This window comes from Pogonomyrmex barbatus, unplaced genomic scaffold (genome assembly GCF_055798465.1).
Source record: "Pogonomyrmex barbatus isolate J1 unplaced genomic scaffold, ASM5579846v1 scaffold5, whole genome shotgun sequence".
NCBI classification, from domain to species: Eukaryota; Metazoa; Arthropoda; class Insecta; order Hymenoptera; family Formicidae; genus Pogonomyrmex; species Pogonomyrmex barbatus.
The window spans coordinates 9,126,664-9,147,011 of NW_028297149.1; the positions used below are offsets into that span (position 1 = coordinate 9,126,664).

General features: G+C 39.1%; 3 protein-coding genes and 1 long non-coding RNA gene across 5 annotated transcripts in view; 2 read left to right on the top strand and 2 right to left on the bottom strand.

Moving 5' to 3' along the window:
* LOC105427514 (uncharacterized) overlaps window positions 1–2,496 on the top strand; it is a 90,378-nt gene extending 87,882 nt beyond the window's left edge. For both annotated transcript variants that reach the window (XM_089082008.1, XM_089082009.1), the window contains exon 8: window positions 30–2,496. In XM_089082008.1, the coding sequence (XP_088938134.1) occupies window positions 30–74 (45 nt within the window). In that variant the 3' untranslated portion in view covers window positions 75–2,496. The remainder of the gene's footprint in view (window positions 1–29) is intronic.
* On the bottom strand, window positions 2,495–4,101 carry LOC105427453 (COMM domain-containing protein 8). Its single transcript, XM_011639170.3, has 4 exons — window positions 3,837–4,101; window positions 3,163–3,324; window positions 2,877–3,029; window positions 2,495–2,804 (listed from the first exon to the last, which is right to left on the bottom strand). Exons 1-4 carry the CDS (start codon window positions 3,900–3,902, stop codon window positions 2,649–2,651), a joined length of 537 nt encoding a protein of 178 aa, XP_011637472.2. The 5' UTR covers window positions 3,903–4,101; the 3' UTR covers window positions 2,495–2,648.
* Window positions 4,102–4,304: 203 nt separating this feature from the next.
* LOC148935433 (uncharacterized) overlaps window positions 4,305–20,348 on the top strand; it is a 115,442-nt gene continuing 99,398 nt past the window's right edge. Inside the window, exons 1-2 of the long non-coding RNA XR_016140482.1 lie at window positions 4,305–4,615; window positions 4,706–4,864. This is a non-coding gene — a long non-coding RNA (uncharacterized LOC148935433). The remainder of the gene's footprint in view (window positions 4,616–4,705; window positions 4,865–20,348) is intronic.
* LOC105427454 (uncharacterized) overlaps window positions 5,985–20,348 on the bottom strand; it is an 85,981-nt gene continuing 71,617 nt past the window's right edge. Inside the window, exons 4-6 of the mRNA XM_089082010.1 lie at window positions 8,522–8,712; window positions 8,173–8,304; window positions 5,985–7,670 (exon numbers count right to left, since the gene is read on the bottom strand). Of these exons, the coding sequence (XP_088938136.1) occupies window positions 7,529–7,670; window positions 8,173–8,304; window positions 8,522–8,712 (465 nt within the window). The 3' untranslated portion in view covers window positions 5,985–7,528. The remainder of the gene's footprint in view (window positions 7,671–8,172; window positions 8,305–8,521; window positions 8,713–20,348) is intronic.

The window sequence follows — 20,348 nt, forward strand, 5'->3', positions numbered from 1 at the left end:
AGATGAACTATTAATCTTTTCTTTTTCAGGAAATCATCGCTGACGCGCATCACCAAAACAACATAAACGAATAAGCGCCACTAATCGAATTGTATTTTGGAAAGAAGAAAGTTCTTTTCTCTCGTTAAAACCAAAAAAGTATATTATATAGATATGTATATTTGGACCATTCCTGCAACAGAAAATAACGTTCTTTCGTTACGAGCATCAAAAGAAAAAAACGGGGCGACGACGATGATGACAACGACGACGACGACGACGACGACGACGACGACGACGACGACGACGACGACGACGACGACGACGACGACGACGACGACGACGACGACGACGACGACGACGACGACGACGACGACGACGACGACGACGACGACGACGACGACGACGACGACGACGATGACAACAACGACGACGACGACGACGACGACAACGACGATGACGACGACGATGACGACGACGACGACGACATCAACGACGATGACAATGACCGCGACATCGCGAGAGCATATAGACTCTATAGTAGGCCTATTAATTATTAGACGGTGTTTAGCGGCAGGGTAAACGAGAATAACGAGAATAACGTGAAACGTCTATGATCGTTTATTTAAAAACTATTTGCGTTCACGAGGCCATATGTCATGTGAACGTACGATTCTGGAGGAGCACGCATAACGTTCGTGCACAGTCTTTTTCGAAGATTGAACGATACTCGTTTCATTGTTTGTAGCGCGCGGGAAGGGTTTTAAAGCGCCGAAATACCTTTCGGATCGCGTCCAGCCGCGAGTTACAACGATCGTCCCTGCTGTGTAGAAATTTTTAAAGTATCATTAACTGTTACTGAAGTAAAGTCTAATGCTCGAACATCGCGCGACGGACAAGCGATCAAAGCGATTAATTGAAATCGTCAGGACGATAGGGCGAGAATCGTTCGTCGCGCATTCCAGAGGAAATACTCATTGGATGGCGCCCTCCCATAATTACATAACTATTGTACTCTATGAGAGCGAAAGAGTGTGAACGAGAATGAAAGCGAGATAGAAAGCGAAAGCATGAGAGAGAATGAGAGAAAAAGAGAAAGAGAAAGTCGAAATACAGAGGAAGAAATCGAGAGAGCAGGCTGTGTGTGATATAGCGATTGACGGTGTGAAAGGGGAAAGAGAATGATAGCACGCGAAATGAAAGATGGGAATGCGTCTTCGCCACGGTGAGAACAGGAAAAAGATGGAAATAAGCGAGCGAGAAAACTGGAAGAGGAAACGGAGGAAGAGAATTATTCAGCAACACGCGACAAAGTTTCGTACGATTGAAATAAAATCGCATCTACACTGGCGACTTCGAGGGGGCACTCAGCATATTATTTCGCTCGTATTTCCTTCGCGGTCCTTGGTTTTCCTTTTTCCGTTTACATCTGTACAATCGAAACATTTTACGTTGTAACGAAGAACTGCACATTTTTAACATAATTTTGATAGGCGCGCACAAAGGCGCTTGCGAGCACACGAGGAGACACGTTATACACCAACACATGCAAAGAGGACATTTACACCGCGTATACGTATATACGTACCATGGAACATACGAGATAAAGTATATACAGTAAGTCGAAAAAAAAAAAGATGTAAGTGATATATTAATCTAGAGTATAGAGAGAATGCGTTTGTGTAAATTCGGCGTTTGTTCGAACATTGCTATTTCTCCATACGAGAAAGAACACTTATGACGAAGCCTATCGTAATTTTTATGATAATCATTAAAAAAATATCGCCTAATTACAATTTATGAGACATGCACAATTTACCATCCCGGAACGGTACCTTTGTCAAGTTTTCATACGATGTTTCTACGTTTCTACGTTTATACGGATCTCCAGAAGTAAAAGAGTAATTACGAAAGCTTTTTTTATTACGATCGTAGCATAGATCATAAAGTTGTAAACGAGAAGCGCATTATACACGTGTGACACGCTCCCGATATCCGGTAATATCGCCGAGCATAGGAGGAAAGGACCAAGTTTCTTACTTGGATCCGCGACCGGCATTATCTTCTAAGCGGTTACATACATATTTACGTGTAAGGGCGGAAAGGAGGTAAAGTTTAAAAGTTGTATAGTAAAAACCATTCATTAAATATATCTGTCCGTAAAATGATCTTTACAACGAAAACGAAAAAAAAAAAAATCGTCTTGATGAGGCGACATGTTTTGGCGACGAGAGCGAACTTTTTATCGAAATTTTTCACGAGCGAACCGAGACTGATAATATCCGTGCACCCGTACCATTCTTTGGTGATTCTTATCTCTGAGGCGCCGTCAAGGCAAACCTCGCTCGTTTATTTATTTTGCGTCGGAGACTACAAAATTGTGAATGAGACTTTTTGGATCAAAACCGCCTCAGACGCGAAAGTACAGTCTCCAGTATCTTCGATCAGCAGTTATAATAGTAACTAAACTATTCTACATTTATCTATAACCTATAATAAACTGTGAAACAAAGTGTACCAGCGGCGAGTATTTATTTCATCACAGAACCTGTGTCCTGTACGATATATTATAATTTAATATATGTTACATTAGTTTAATATATGTAGGAGTTATATACATGAATGACTTCATTTTTTTCTTTTTTATAAAAGAGTATCAAAATGTTACATCAAACTAGCCTCTCTAAACTGTTTATTATCGTATCTAACTCGTCCTTGTTCAATTCTAAATTTATGATACGTCGAGATTCCTTATCTTCTACTATAAGATCTAATTGAAGTAGAGATTCTCTTAATGAAGCCATCTTGCTCGAACCCATTACCAACTATAAAGATATATGTGATGAAGTAAATAAAGTCAAGAATAAATGTAAATGAAATGATTATCAGTGCAATACCTTCAATCTCCAATCGTGATCAATCACGGTCGGTAGTTTCATTTTGTAATGTTCCCTCAATAAAGCGTTTGTCAGCTGTTCCCTACGTACTTTTAAGCAAGTAAGAATATTCTGTTGCACTTGCTCCGGTAATTCATGATATTCTTGTGGCATCTAGAATCATTTTTCAATCAAATTCACTTTAAAGAAGTTTAAATGTATCTAAACTATTAGATATTAGATCGGGCCTATTTAAATACTCTCATTCATCTTATTTCTGTGATAGTTGATCATTCAACAGTTTTACCTTTTCTTCTACCATGTAGAGTGAAACAGGATTTCGTAGTAATGACGATATGAGTTTATAAACTCCTTTGTATTCTGCTTTGCTCCAATCCATGCTATTAGCAAACTTGCGATATGACGGTCCTGGGTGACCACAAATCTCATCGACGCATGCGTGCAGCAGCTTAACATAAATAAGATGTCACAATTATCATATCTTTTCATTTCATTCTATAAGAGATAGAAATGTTTGATTTAAGTTAAAATTTAAATAGGCCAAAAAACTAGAGTACAATTAATAAAATTAGCCCACAATACTTGGCCCCCATTCATTGCGATAGTCCATCTCAGTTATATCTTTTCCTTTATCATATAGAGGGAAAGGTGAGATTTCATTTTTTGGACGAATTTCTAGCTAATCACTAAATTTTAATAACTTTTTTTTTTAACTAAACAACATAATATAAAAATGACAATTTTGATATTTTCTTCGATTTAGAGAAGAAATCTTTAGATTTCATCTTCATGATAAATATGTTAATGAGATATTACATATACTAATGAATGAAACAAGTTATGATAGCTAACGTTCTTGTTTTTTTATTTTTGGGAAACCTGAGAGAATATTAATCTTAAGATGGTAATTACGCTCATTATGCGGTATTAAGAGATAAGGCAAGAACATCATTCACTGACCTCCTTTAAAACGTCGCTTTTCTCCTCGCTGAAGAGGCTGATGTACAACGACTGAGTGCTTTCCATGATTTTCCGTTCTCATCGATTTACGTCACTCCTCTTATCCACGTGAAAAATTAGATCAGGATTTATATCCTTGAAGATTTCCAGAGTTCCATAATTACATTGCAGTCCGCGCTACTCGATCATCAAATAAGATTCTTTCAATCGGAGAAGATACTTTAGCTAAACCGACCGAGGACTTACTGACGGCACCAACCGAGGTTAGGAAACGCATATAATCACGTCTGACATTTCGCTGGCAGCTCGCGCCGCTCGCTGGCATAACTCGGAAATTTGAACTACATACGAACTTGCGTCAATTCATGTGATAGCGCAAATAATTTATTTACAATGATTTATTTTGACTTTTACGAAACGAAGAAAAAAAATCATCGAAATTATAATAATAATAAACAAATAAAAAACAACAATTAATAATAATTAAAAATAAGAACAAATAACAATTAATAATAATAATATGACAATAATGATAATAAGATAAAAATTAAAATGGAAAACAGAAATAATAAAGATATTTCTTCGAAAATACAATAGGATTTGATGTGACGTGAGCCTTGACATTCACGACGCTAGATGGCGCTATCATTATCGATGTCGCTCTGATTTCAAATACCCGTCACTGGACGTGACGCGTGATTTCCCGTGTGCTCGTTCTCGTTCGTAAAATCGTGTTTCACGTCTTCCCGTTTTGAATTCTGGATCCTCGTCCAAGTCCGGTAATACATATAGTCATAAGATAATATATCCTCTCCACTCCTCAGCTAAATATATTCGACGTGATGTCACTTGGCTATTTATATACGTAGATTGCCGATCGACGCCACAGAGTGGGTTAAGCGATACGTGCCAACGATGTCATCTCTTGTCTTATTGGAATGCGAACGATACATGTATCTCTTCATATCTTCATCCTATCAATCACCGCTCCTACATCTACATAATCCACGCATGTCATCTTGTAAATGGTGAGTGATCCCATCTTAATTCATTCCCTTTATTTTCCTTCACCTAACAATCACGACCGCCATGATGAATAAACGAAGTTCGTGCAGAATTATTATTTGTAGTCGACTTGCGTATGTGTAAATTTTGAATCATATTAGTGTTGAAATTCAGAAAATATTCTGAATAGATCTGAAAATAAACGGAATTTGTCATTTACACCTTGTTACAGCGATGATATCGTGAATACGTAAATCGTAACTTTCGTAAATTCCATAACTTCCGTAAGTTCCGAGTAACTTTCTTGAGTAATTATTTATAACTTTCTTGCGATCGTTAGAATCGTGGTGGTTGCAGAGGACGACGAAGCTTTTCATGTGATGATTTAAACAAAAGTCCTTTATAATAAATTTAAATTACATGTAGAATTAATTTTATTTATAATTTTCTAAGATATTTTAGTATATTTAGTATATTTTATGACATATTTTCTATCTTTTTATATTTTTTATTATATTATAAATATATATATATATATATATATATATATACACATAATAATAATATGAAATATATTGCAAAATCGTAAATAAAAAATTAAATTTACACAGTAAAAATTTTCACAGTATAAATATCTCGTAAATTCAATATAAATTTAAAATCGTATATAAATATAAAATATATTTTTATATATATTTATATTGATAATATAAACATACATTTATGTAACACATATAAATATAATATAGAAGATTCGAGACGCGCGACACGAAGAAACTTTCACGACTTGGGATGAAAAACGTCAAAGTTTTGGTCAAAGTACGCTTAACACGCTTTCCTCGCCTCTTTCGCAATTTCAAAGTTTCTCATGTCGAAAAAGCCCGGGCAGTTCCGGATCCTTCCGTACTTCCGTCGGGGTATAAGAAAACACGCATTTCCTTTCCTTTCAGGCTTCTCTCTCGCCTAAACTTTTTCGTCAAGTTTGCAATAGAAGATTTTATTTAAACAGATTTACGAATAACGCTGGCAGTTTGCAGATAGATTTGAGAAGCTTGCGAACCGTGAAGATGTACGAGTTATTAAACTTTCAAAGTGACTTTTCGAGGATTAAGAGATTGGTAAAGGAAAAATGAGACACACAAATTGAAGTCGTACAGTATTATATTTTTATATTCTCAGATTATATTATAGTCACGTAGTAAAGAAGCGATATTAACAATACAACGGCCAACCTTCTCGCAGACAGTCGCATGATCCAAGCACGCGTTTCGGCGCGCACAATTGGTCTACCGTGATTCTTTGTGATTTTGCTGTTTTATTAATAACGTAAAAAATACAAAGTTATAAACGTGCGGCTGCGCCGTTCGCAGCGTCAAATGGGCCACCCTCGGCGATGTTGTATCACCTGCGCAGAAGTGCAAGAAAAAGTGGCGCCCAGCCCCCTCCATCCTCCCTTTCGGTTACATCTATCGATTAAATATTAAATTAACGAACGTGGGGCGTACATCAATGCTCGATTAAATAGAGATATCCTGTAATCGTGCAACATACAAAATGCGGCTACATTAATGATCTGTTTCGATTCTGCGCGATCGCTCGTACCTGCGTTTTCGCATGCTTTGGTATCTCCCACTCGTCGCGCTAAAATCGCTTTCGCGGTCTCGGGCAAGGCTGCGCATTAATTAATTTTAATTGAGGGAATTGGAGGAATCGGGGGATTTCAGAGGAGACTCGCCAAATGCGGCCGTCCAAATGGCGCCGCGACCCAACGAACCGAGAGTCCTCTCGCGCAGAACGGAAACAGGATCTCAGACTAGGTATCGCGTCCGAGGTTTTCTCAGCGTAAACTATGATACTCGAGATATCGCTTATCGCATAAAATTACCATTAACTTGAGGAGCGTATTATCGCACCCTCTCAGATCTACGTGATTTCTCTCGCCGACCGGATCGAAAACGAAGTTGAGGTCGGCGATGTTTCCCGTTCAAGAGACGGCCACTTTCCTCCCCGATTATTACTAGAAAACACTTGATCTCTCATATCACTGTTGTAATTTTCTAGTACGATCATTAATTTATATATGCCATTCTATTCTAGAAACATTGCTTCAGTTATATAGAATGTTATTCTCTTATCTTATCTAACGACTCAAAATCTTGTAATTAAACATCAATTTATTTATTTATTTATTTATTTATTCTCTCTCTCTCTCTCTCTTCTCTCTCTCTCTCTCTCTCTCTCTCTCTCTCTCTCTCTCTCGGTGAACCGTCATGAACATCGAGTATATCGCTATAGAACTATAATTCATCACTTAAACATCGAAATACTATTTTACTGTCCTCGCGAGACGATCACCGATATCGAAAGTCGACGATCTTTATCACTTTGTTTCATATCCTTGTCGATCGCGGCAGAGAAAAAAAAAAAAGCGACGACGATACATACGCGGCCTAGATAGCGATGTACATTTCTATACATAGCATAACGTGTATACAACAAACGTATAGCGTCTCTCTGACGAAGGCACTTGAAAGAAAATGAAAGAAAATGGCACCGTCGATTTCACGTGCGCTTCGTCACGCGCGCTACCTCCTTTTCTTCATTGGCACTACGATCGCGCTTCGCTACTCGCGATCGTCATCCTCATCTTCCTCGCTATCCCTCGCTATCCGTCTGCTGCGGTTCATCTAGCTTCTGAATTGGTGATTCTGATTCGTACGGCCCGCCATCGCGTCGAAAGTGTCCCTCTTTCGCGGACACTTGCCTTGCCGCGTCATGTACTCGCCGAACTCGCAAGTTGGCATCGCACACTCATTCTTCTGAATGCATCTGTGAGCCAAAAAGTTAGATATGACAGTAAATCCGGTTGGTCGAAATGTTTCTTCATTCATTACTATTATTTATTTATTTATTTTTTTTTTTTTTAATAATTCTCATTATCGCGATTATCAAAGCGCTTTCTCACACGTAAAATTAGCTTCTCTGTTCTCTCAGGAGGAATCGAGCTGCACCGGAAAATTTTTGGTATAACGAAGTCACTGGCGCAAGCGATTTTTATTCGTTACACGTGCATAAATGTGTATAAATGTTTGACAAGGTGCGGTTGAAGCTAAATTGAAGCAAAGCGCGGTTATGGCGAAATTTTACGGTACGGCATACAAAATGAGGAGTTCGCATTATTTCGTCTTGTAAATGCAGCGGTAATTAGTATGTTGGTGCCGCGTTGGTGTTTTACCGTCCGCATTTTTAAGCTCGTGCACGCGTGCGTACTGGAATACTTTAGCGGCAAAGTATGTCGCGAAATTGCAGTCGTACGCGTAGACATACTCACATTCTGTCCGCGAGGGAGAAATATCCCTTTCCGCGTTTGGTCTTCAAACAATTTTCATTGCTCTCGTAGCAATTACACTGACAAATGCCTCCCAACGTGATCCTCGGCGTGAATTCCGACGGGCAACGACATCTGAAGCAATTTTTTTTTTTTTTTAATAATAACACAAATTACAAGCTATATAACAAAACTCTTCCGAGATATTTCACTATCTATATATCTGTAACGCTGAGCTCTTACATTACGTTAGAATGTAACACGAATGAATGAGTTAGAAGTGTTTTTTTTTTTTTTTTTTTTTTTTTTTCTTATTGATAACTGTTGCGAACTGGTGAAGCCTTTTGCTTACGGTTTCCTCGATGGCGGTTTCTTCATATTTTGAGGAGGCGACGAGGGCTGATGTCGATAGACTCGTTGATCCGCGGGTCTCTCGTTCGTCGTACTCGGTTCGTTGTACTCGGCCCTCTCCTTGCATTCACATTCCGTGTGATTGTAGAACGATAGCTTCTCCACCACGCTGCTGCCGTCCACGTTGTTCATCTGCAATAAAATCAGGATATAAACATTACCGAGACGTTAAAAACGCGCGCGCGATTCGCATAATCAATGTGGCAAACGATACGTTACGCTTCGCGAGAGAGTCGAGAAGCGCGGTTGCGAATATCGGTAGATACTCATTTCCCTATATATCGTTATTTATTCGCTAAACATTTATCCGCGCCGCAGTGCGGAAAACAGTTATACGGTAGTATTCGCGATGTAGCCACGAGTAAATATCGTTATATACGTAAGTAACTTTGCAAGTAGTTACACGATGCATAGAGAGTTAATCCAACTTTAGCCTTTAGCCGTTATAGCTATATACAGATGTCGCGAAACAGTCGTTCTTTTCTTCGCATCGAATTTTCTAAGTCATTTGAGATTTTTTTCTCTTCGGAAGGAATCGATGATACACGAAAACTGTTTTGTAGAAAATTCGGATACAGATCTGAAAATAATTTTATCGGGTCATCAAAATAATTATGTAGGACGCTTAGATCTAATAATAACGTAAACATTTTTAATTTAGCAATCACTATAAGCGTCCTGATTATTTTGATCGCCCGATAAAATTATTTTCAGATCTGTGGAAAATTTTTAGATCGGCAAAATTGCTCTTTCCTGTTCTTTCCATGCGCTTTCATGATATTTGCGTTTGTCAATTAATCGGATCGATTTTTACGATTATAACAAGTTACGATTATATACATGTGAATCTTTGACATAACGGACGAGCTTTCTCGTCACGTCATAGCGACGTAGCACCGGGTTAACGAGAGCAACAAGACCAGAGGCGCTGCATAACATTACGCGCAGCGCTTAAAAAAATTAGACAATCGGCTTCATACACGTCCGACCCGGTTTCTAATTGGGTTCAATTAACCCGGCTCACTTTTGTGAGCCATCCGCCGTACAACAAACTGGACGTTTTACCGACTGACACGCTGCTGCCGGCGCAGAAGCTGTCCGTATCGCCGGGCCGTATTTAGCCCGCCTTTAATCGACTCTAATTGCTCTGAGTCACTGCTCGCACGTACCGATTTCCGCTCCGTATCTGACGCGATCCGATCGGTCGTCGTTCCGATAATTGACGTGAAATTGACGTTCGATTTAAAATGGCGCGCGACCACTCGGTACGACATCAGGCGAGGCAGCCCCGAGGCGCACGACGGTCTTGTTAATGATTAATTTCCGAATCCCATCTAGGAATTTCTCGTCCATCTATAAATCCGTCTAAATATATTATTCGCGCTTTCTAGGACACTTTATAAATACATGGCTCTTTAAAAATACATGATTCCATTCCCATTGCTCGCACCTGACGGACGTCTATTATCGTCTTTTTTACTATTTAGATTTCCTATGAAAAGGGATTAGAAGAGGCCGGCTATCGATTTTCTTCCTGCTTCGTTAAAATGAAGTGAAGCGAACTCGACCGAACTCGCCGCGCAGGGAATAAGAATCCTGCTGGTTAATTGAAAGTTAGAAAATCACCTACTAGAGAGAAACTCTAAAGCGCTACGACATTCGTCGCATCGCAATTGAGCATGTCGTGCTCGTAAATTACATCACTCCCGGTGATTGGCAACAACCGATGTGCATTGTACGCGATAGAAAGCTTGCGATCCGTCCAAGAAAAAAAAATTAATCGTCGTTACAGTACACTTTAAAATCGATCGCGACACGCTGCGAAACGCAGAGACAACACAAGCGTGCATTACGCTCAACTTTTACATTGGTGTAAAAGTGCACCCGTGTTATATACGACGTGCGAAACACAGTATTTCTGCGGAAAATCGCAAAAATGTAAAGCACCACCGAATTGTTTCGCTGGAAGAACGTAAAAATTTTTTGAATTTTTGCGATCTCCGTAAAAATATTTCTCGACGATCGCAAATCTTGAATATGTGAAATTTAAAACTGACATTAAGCAACATTCTTTACATCGAATGTATTAATAGCGGCCAGCGCAAAAATGTTCTCGTTAAATGGGTCGTGGTACTCGATCACCAAGATCGATGACAATGAGCTGGCCTAACGACACGGTACGATTGTGTGTCCGGTCGACGGTGTCGAGCAATCAATTGCGGTTGAGATTTTATTTATTCGATTCCGTAGTCGCGCGATAATCACGACGTTGCGTGCCATTTAATTAATGCTCTTTCGCCACGTGGAGCACAAGGGTACGATTGCGACACCTCATTTCTCGCGATGTCATTAAGGAGGCAGGATTGCGACAGTCGTTTCTTGCGGTGTCCTTAAAACAGATAGATAAAACCGAAGACGATCTAATTTTTTTGCTCGCCAGTCATTATTTTTACCAGAGATTTTTATCAAAATTTAAAGAAATTTTATCATAAACAAAGTTGAGCAAATTAATTCGAATTTAAGAAGATTCTTACGAAACAGTTCAAGTATGTGAAACAGAGATACAATTCCTCGTACACCACAAATTGCATCGAAGAATCGCGTAAGATTTCTTTTTGTCTTGATAAAGTGCAAGGATCTCACTGACCCTTTGTAATACGAGCTGCATCCACGGGGCATTCTCCATCTTTTTCCGTGACGAGTCAAGTCGGTATATATACGAGCATTAAGATTCGTCTCTGATGGATGACTTGGCCGAGAGATCGTGGTCATAAATTTCATGTCCTAGTGCCGTACACGAGACGTCCTGCGGAGAACGTACTCTTTGCTTGATATTCTTACTATTTACCGTTTCGAGTTGCACGGCAAATATTTGAAATTATTTTGTGAAGTTATTTTAAGAGTAATACGAAGCTTTATGATGATTAAATTTTTTAATTTTTTATTTCTATTTCTTTAAAGTTTTTCAATTTTAACTTTTTATATACACTTCGTATTTTATAATTGCGATATAAGAAAATTATTAATATTTATATTCTATGATTTATTCCTCAATTAAATTAAACATTCCTCGTGAGTTTGCAGTACCTCTTTGCGTGTATGCATATCAATATTTAGATGAGAATGCGCTACTTAAGGGTTGCGGGGATCTAATCGGTAGAAAGCATGGGTAGCAACATGGCACCAGGTTCGGTCTCGTGTTTCAGAATTTTTGTCGAGAAACGACGGCGTGGAACAGAGTAGATATATTTATGGGGTGCAGCTAATGCGCTTATACAACTCCACGCCCATGAGTATAAAGTCAGTTTAAGGAGCTGTCGCCAGTGGCGATTGTACGAGTTTCGCAGCGTGAACAGTATTCGATCATTCCTCGCTTACATTCGTTAAATTCTAAGAGTGGGAGTGGGACACGGAGTAATTTGTGGCGGAGGAAGGAATCGCGACAAGATCGATGAAAATTACATGATATGTTGACAACGTGATATTTATTATCAATCAGGGGATAAGATGAGGAACAGAAAAGGTCGCTGCGAGATATATATTTTACTTTGTACTTTTTAAATATTATAATTTTTCGCGCGCAGTTATGGCTATCGCGCGGCATAATTGTAACATCGGGCGTAGGAAGCGGAACGTTTCCGAGAGGCGGACGATTTCCATAATGCTATAGAGATTGGCGATTTGCAAGAGGGTTTCTTCGAAGTCTCGCCGTGGGTCTTCCCGTGGATCACGGCGAATTCCGGAATTTAATTTCCACAAGGATTATCCCTCCCGCGAGATCGGAGCAGCTGACCGGCTCGCCTCATTAACATTCGCCGTATCTCGCTCCGGGCGTTCGTTCGTGAATGAAACACAGGAACCCGGCACGAAATCACGTGCACGCCGGTCTCGAGAGATCGGTGAACCGTGTCGAAGGCACGTCTCTTTCAGACGAATATTCCGTTTCTCTCCCCGTTTTTTTTTTTTGACGTTTATCGAGCCGGCATTGCGCTACGTTACGTAGAGCTTGCGCCGCGGTAATCGAAGCCGAACTTTTCGTTGACTTCTCTCGTTTAAAGAGAACAATTCTATAGGAAATAAAAGGGACTGTTAAAAGTCAATTAAATATTAAATAGAGGGTATGAATAGTTATTGTACTGAAGTCATGCATATTAAATGTTGCGGTTGGTAAACGAAAGATCCTGAGTTTCAACTCGGTCGGCTCTATTAATTTTTCTCTACAGTCCGCTTAAAATTTTTTTTTTCTTGATTGTAAACAGTCAGTGTGTGACAGTCGATAGATAGTGACTGTATAAGTTAATAGTAAATTTTAAAGGTTATATATAAATTATTTGATCTTTTGTTTTAATGTAAAAATAAAATTTTAATAATTAACTGTTTTTTAAACAAATTAATAAATGTGAAGTCGTAGAATCAACAAATTTAAATTTGAATAATACAGTTTATCTTTGCAATAGATAATTGTATTTACATAATACAATCTACTCTTTCAAATTTTTGTGTCTTGAGAAAAGTGGAATTAGATGACTTCTAGATTAACGAAAATATGAGTTATGTCTTTCGCGGCAATTCAATTTTATTTTCCTGGTTTCTTAGAAACGAAGTTATAAGAAAGAGTCTGGCTTTTTTAAAATCCACTAATTGCATTTCTCTATGGTTGTAAAAGTTTGGCTTAAAATAATACTAGAAGAAGTTACTTTATGTAATTACTTTTTCCATAGAAAAAGATGAATTTTATTCTTTCACTAATAAAAGTTAGCTTTAGTAGGTCATTTTATTATAATTTATTTTTTGAAATTGATTGACTGCCGAATACAAAGAATAGAGAATGTAGTCGGTATAAAATTTATGTTGTAAAATATTAGATTTGGAATGATAACAATCAGTTGGCGCGTGGCCTCGGCGCGTGTTTGCTTTTCGCAGCATACGCCATGCATTGTGTGTATACAATGTTGCTGTTATTATTCGTGTAACAACGCCCGAACGAATAGATAGTGTCGCAAATCTCTCCGTGACGCTCCTAGCGTTGTATTTCGAAACTTGATCACTGCGAATAATCAATCCAACTCATGCGATCACTTTCACGCTTAACAATAAAAATATCAAAGTTTTTTGAACCAGCGATATTTTGTGTCATTTAATACGAAATGTCAAAACAGTAGAACTCGCAAATTATCGCATCCCATCGCAATATTACGACTAACAGTAATGTCTGATAACAGGATTTAGCTACATCAGACTCGGAATTTTCGCTGATTTTAATATTGCTTCCAAACCGAAAATATGCGGTAAAATATGCAAATCGGTAAATTTAAATTATTTAAATAATAGAAAATTTTGGAATACATTGAACGTTTATTACGTACATATATTTTGCGGAATTATTCGTTCGGAATGTATTACTAATGCTGTACTGAATTATGCATTCCCAAACGATCGATTGCTTTCATTAACTTGATTAATTACATCATTTTGCGTAATATTAAATTTGGGAATTGGACGTACTTGTGATCAATAATTTATCATTTTTTTATTCAAAATTCGTTACTTAACCTATTTTTTTATATGTCGCGGATATCACAGCTTGTTTTTTTTTTTTCGTTCACTTTTCACGAATTTTTCATTACGATACCAAAGTGTTTATGACACGCAATTAACGCAAAGTTAATTATCGCAAAAGTGCAAAATATCACGTGATCGTTTTTGTGTATATATATATATATATATATATATATATATATATATATATATATTTATTTATTGTGTGTGTTACGATTTTAAGAAGTGAAACAGACTCGGGAGATATTTTGGGCGACGATGGAGTAACTATGGAATAAATAATTAATTTATTATTTTGTTTGTTATCTCAGAATTAATCGTCTATATTTATCTAACATTTATATTTATTTAACGTTTATATGTTTTATTTTACAATTATTCGCTTGAAATACAAGATATTTCGGATATGGTTATAATTTACATATATTTGTGTTTTACAATTCAACGCAGCTCAACGTAGCTGTAACCTCCGCTGTTGCACATTGTTCCAGTGAGTGATGAATAATGTTTAATTGAAGATAATGGATGTATGAAAATTGTATTACAAATACACGTGCAAGAAGTACATAGATGTGTAAAATTAATGGTATTGTTATACCATTAATTTCACTTATCTACATTCGGAATATAGTATCTCATAGATTCATTGCTTTAGAAAATGGGCTAAGAAAAATAAATTAAAGTTTCGAGTTCGATTATTTAGATAAATACCAAAGAAATAAATAGTAAAGAAAAGGAAAGATGTAAGTTGCCCTTTCTAAAATCCAAAATTTATTTAAGTTATATTTTTATGTTTATAACTCATAGATTTTCAGGATATATTTATACATATATTTTTATACGTAGATACATTTTATACACATTTATGTGAGATAAAGATAAATTTAGTTAACAAAATATTTTAGATAAAAATTTTTAATATTTGGATGTGTTGCTTTATTTTCTGTAATTTTATTCTTCTCAAATATCCTTTTAATATGATATAAAATTGTTTATGCATGTCCAGGATTAAATATTACATAAACAAATGCAAGACAGGAAAGCAATATCCAATTATATTTTGCCAATAAATTATAAATGTAAATAAATAAAGGAATATTTCCAGGTATATATTTTGGTCGCGTATTGATTAATTTTATTAAAAAGGCTATAATTATTAGTCTGTAATTATTAGTTGTATTTATTATTGCGCGTTAATTTCATACTAATTTTTCATAGCCTTTATTCGTTTTATTGATAATTTAATGTTACATTATCGCACAAAGCAAAGTATAAAACGACGAGTGATATAATAAATTTTTATATTCCAGTTGCAAATTTTATATGATTCGATTGATATGAGCCATCAATTCTGATGGCCTATATAATTTTATATATATATATATATATATATATATATATATATATAAAATTTGAAAATCGTAATAACTGTGATTTTTTTATAATTAAAATTTTCATCTTTAATTTTATGAATACATATGAAATATTGCAAGCTGGGATATTTCCTATATTTTATTGTAACGAATTAATGTAAATGATATTTATTTTCCTTTTCACCGATTCTATTGATTAAAACTCCGCGGACACGCATGGGCACGCGCGTTAGAATAAGGGAAGGCACATCCACAGATGTAATCTTCCGAGACCTTTCTAGACTTCTTTGCTTTGCTCGGAGCGACCTTTCCGCGAATCGACGGTTTCATCAAATGTTAGGAGAACCCAGCGCGCGAAATTAGCGGGATAGTCGCATCACGAGAGTTAAATAAACGCACGAGCGTTATGCTACTTATGCCACTTTCTACAATATTTCGTAATGTATATTTTTTACGACTACCGCCTTCAAAGACGTTACTTCACGCGGCGTAAGTCTTGTCGGGAAGGACGTTGACTCGAATCCAGTTAATCATCGTTTGCTAATCGCAACGAAGACCGTCATTGTAATAAAAGTCTAAAGAGCAGACGCCACATATCACATGACTGTCTCATATACAGAGTTAGCAGGTATCTCGAGTGTCGCGAAGGATTGTTGCAGTCTTAAGAAGTGCAGACTAAACAATGACAGAGTTCTCGCTTTAGGACGAGCCCTGATATACCGTGCGAGTAATATTAACCGGAAACATTAATACGATATAACGACTTTTTCTGTATACCCTTGTGTAAATACATTTCAACGTTCGTAGAGGCAGCGTTTCACGATAATGATTCCCACGGATTCGCCCTCAACCAATATTTACCCTTTGATACAAATGTGATTAATACATCGGTAGACCGCAATGGTTTCGTACAAAACCACGTCTGACCGAGGGGGAGGGGGGGGGGGGAGGGGAGTTAAAATAAAAAATTCCCCCTGAAAAACGTAACGAATCCTCGATTAATCGACTTGTTCGGGTAGGCAAACCGTCGCGGCCACCTCCCGGCAACGGTAATTAATTTCCGGCGTCCGACGGTAATTAAAAGACGGGCCGCTTCGTCATCGCACCCACACGGTCGGCATTGGGAGAAAGACGCGGGATTACAATGTGGCTTTGTGTTGCTCACGCTTGTGCGTAATTAACATACAATATTCTCGAGGCAGGAAGGCCCGTTTCTTCGGGAAGAAGATCGAGACGATTGCTTCTTAAGAACGGTTCGGGGATACTGATCCGTTAAGTATCATTACTTCATGTAGGTTTGTCGAAGAAAGGATAAGCCGTTAGAGAAAGGTTGCATAAGTCATATTCTTTCTTGATTGGTCGATGGAGATACATCCGAAAAAAACACGTTTCTGCTTGTTTCTCGAAAGACGTGTAAAAGTCAAGTTGACTTTTGAGTTAATTTCCGTTTGTTTCGCGGATGTGCCTCGTTAGCATAATTTGTATCAATGTGGTAAAACGAAGATGAATTCAGAATGCAAATCCGCTCTCGCTCGCCGCGTATAGGATTGCTGTTTCATGGGGCAGATGGCAGACGGAAGATACAGTGTATCCAATGTCCGTCAACCATACCTCGATCTCTGATACATGGTGTCTTTGAGCGATATCATCTTACGGTTGAGGTTTGTTCGTGTTTATCAGCACTTTCTTCATCTCCGCCTTCCTCTCTTGGAGTTCAAAGTTAGAAACTACAGATTTATATCTCCCAATCTGGCGTCGTTGTTTTATTAACTTTTCTCGATGCTCCCAACGCTTTGGCGATGAAACAGTGATCGTATTGTTTCTAATAAGTGAACTGGCATAAAATCGACGTTATATGTGTAGATATTTTATCTGATAGACATTGATTTTCCTACTCCTTGTCGTAGAGAAACATGCGTGTTTGACTGTGCGTGTGTCGGATTTTCACGGGCACGCGCTCAGTAGCTCGGTGTTAAGATCGATTTGCATGCGATTATTGATGGGCGTTCCTACATCGGGCGATCGAGATCTTTATCGCGTTACTGTAACACCGAGTCCCTCCCCCCTCCCCCCCCCCCCGGCGAGGAGATTACACGGAAATTAGCTATGACGGCCATCGGAATCAGACCGCGCGTCGATTTCTAATTGCAACGCAGATGAAAAATCGGATTTATACGCGATCGTACATCGGGATAAACGACGCTCGTCTATCTATCGATATCTTATCCAATTACTTGAGTAAATCGAGCCTGCTGTGTAAACACGCGTCGTAAATTATTCACCCAGAATGACAGCGAGAAAGTTCGACGCGGCCGTAATTAATTGCAATTGTCCTCTTGCGAAGGCAGGGCGTATTTTTGCAGAAATTTATCACATCCCCGAACGTCTTCATTGACTTGAACCGCCATACCGACGTGGGTTATATGTAACTCTGATAATTTCGGTGGTTCCGCGATAAAGTCGCCGTAAATCAGCGGCGCGTCTGGGTCAGGGCAGTTTGCGTCCTGAACCTGTTCTGAACCAGATTCGCCGTCGGCGAAACTGCGGCGGGGATGCGGTGGCAGTTAAATAGGCTCTGTCAATGAGAACCGGGTTATCCCCCCCCCCCTCCCCCACGCCCGCTAAATACAGGTTTCTATCAAGTTCCGCGATTCCTATTCATTTGATAAACATCGTCCCGCGTTATCGGGATGTCGGCAGGTGTTATTGACCTTACCGATCTTGCGGTTCCGGTTGCGATTGCAGGATCAAGTGCAATTTTCCTCTTGGAGGCATCCTATCATTAAAAATCTGCTTTCAATTCAAATCTCTGATTATTCATGCGACAAATATGTACCGTTGGAACGTTGTTATCCTTGCGGCTTATCAAACGATAGATTAAGTGCGCTAATGCACGGCAACGTTCGTAACAAATAGTTTCTTCGTTATCACGCTCATGTTACACGCTAACACCGCTCGGTTAACTTCTTTCCGATGACGTATACGTTCGTGTACACGAAACGGCGGGGTTCAGTCCCGACCACGAAGGTTCCTGGAATATTGATTAACGATACCTACTTTCCGCGTCTCGTGCCGGATAACGATCGGTCCGAGTCATGCCGGTTCTGTAGTTCCGCGGCGCGTATTAATTAACGTTATAAGGTCGACTGGTTAGTTGGTCCTTCCGTTGCTGGTAGCTGGTACGTGCTGTCGACACGTTAAACGGGCACACGTATCTTCGCGATCTTTGACAAAATTTTTAATTCGGAAGAAAAAAATAAAATAAGAAAAATATATTAAAATCTTTCAAATTTTTTAAAAATTAAATTTAAAGTGTTTTATAGATAAGTAAGAGATTGCGGATATTTAGATGCGGAATACAATGATGAGAAATTGCATTTGGCAACTCTGCACCCTGTTAAACAGAATCCATTGACACAGTTAAGATTTATCTTCGAGAAGAATGCGTGCGTTTCCGAGAAGATTTACTTTATTGTCGCCGCGTCTGGAATCGCCTAAACGAATTTTTACGATCGTAAATAGGTAATCAGGCGCGAGCTATAGTATAAAATCAGGTTGAAATCCGTTTCGTTTGATTAGCATAGCGCGTTAATAATTCAGCCGGTTAATTCGTCTCTGCGGCACGAGCGGCCGCGGAATGTCGTAAAGTTTCTCCGCCGTTGATCAGGATGCGTGGCAACGCGCGGCGAGAGGAAGCTAAGCGCGGGAGCATTTCACCCTTTTTGCTCTCGTACTCGGCGCGGAATGTGCGGCCAGACGCGCATGATGCAGCGGCGATGCGATGCGGTGGGATGCGATGCGATGCGGTGGGATGCGATGCGATGCGATGCGATGCGATGCGATGCACAACCGCGCACGTGTAACGCCAGCCGGCCGTCCAGTAAAAAGCATGGAAATTAACGATGACCCGCACGACGTCGCGTCGTTTTACTCGCGAGAGAGAGAGAGAGAGAGAGAGAGAGAGAGAGAGAGAGAGAGAGAGAGAGAGAGAAACTCGTCTGAGTCGCTCGATCTCTCGACCTCGATCGTCTACCGAAGCCTCGCGGCTTCAAAGTTGATCTTACCGGTTGAAAAGTAGAAGAAACACAAAGGCCCCGGGCGAGAGGAAGTGAAAGAAGTAGATTATCGCTGACATCCGCTGGTTGCTTATGCGAACATTGAATAATAATCCGGCACGTATGATGGCAGCGTCGAGTTATTAATCTTGCGTCTCTCTCTCTCTCTCTCTCTCTCTCTCTCTCTCTCTCTCTCTCTCTCAGATCACTCGGTATCGCGGTAATGGGACGATGTCGAACGAAATGATACGACATTCGGCCTACAAGGCATTTCGTTGAATGACTTAAGTATACGGCGCGGCGAAAAAAAAGAACGCGAACGAGAAGACGGGGAGAAATGGAGGCATGTAGCGGATACCCTCGGGGAATTACAAAAGTGTCGTGATTACGTTTCACGATTCCGTTCGATCAGCCAACTTGTCCCCAAAATCGATAATGCCAACACGAGGAGTACGGATTTAAAAGTCAATCGACGTGTCGGCGGCGGGACCAGTTCTTACATCGACCGCAGATAAGATTCACGAAGATTGAAAGCGGAAAGATGAAGAGGCGAAAGGGAGAACGGGAAGAAACAGCCTCCGATCGATGGTTCTCTTAGTGAATGGATCGGAATAAATCGGAGTTGCATGCGTAGTACGCGGCTGCGATCATCCAGCCGAGGGTCAACAAGATGGGAGATTAAAACTTGAAGAAGGAAGTTGTTTGAGCGTTGCTCCCTAAGACAGAGTCGCATAACTGATACATCGGTAGCCTCGCCGTGATTTATGGGCGATTTAGCATG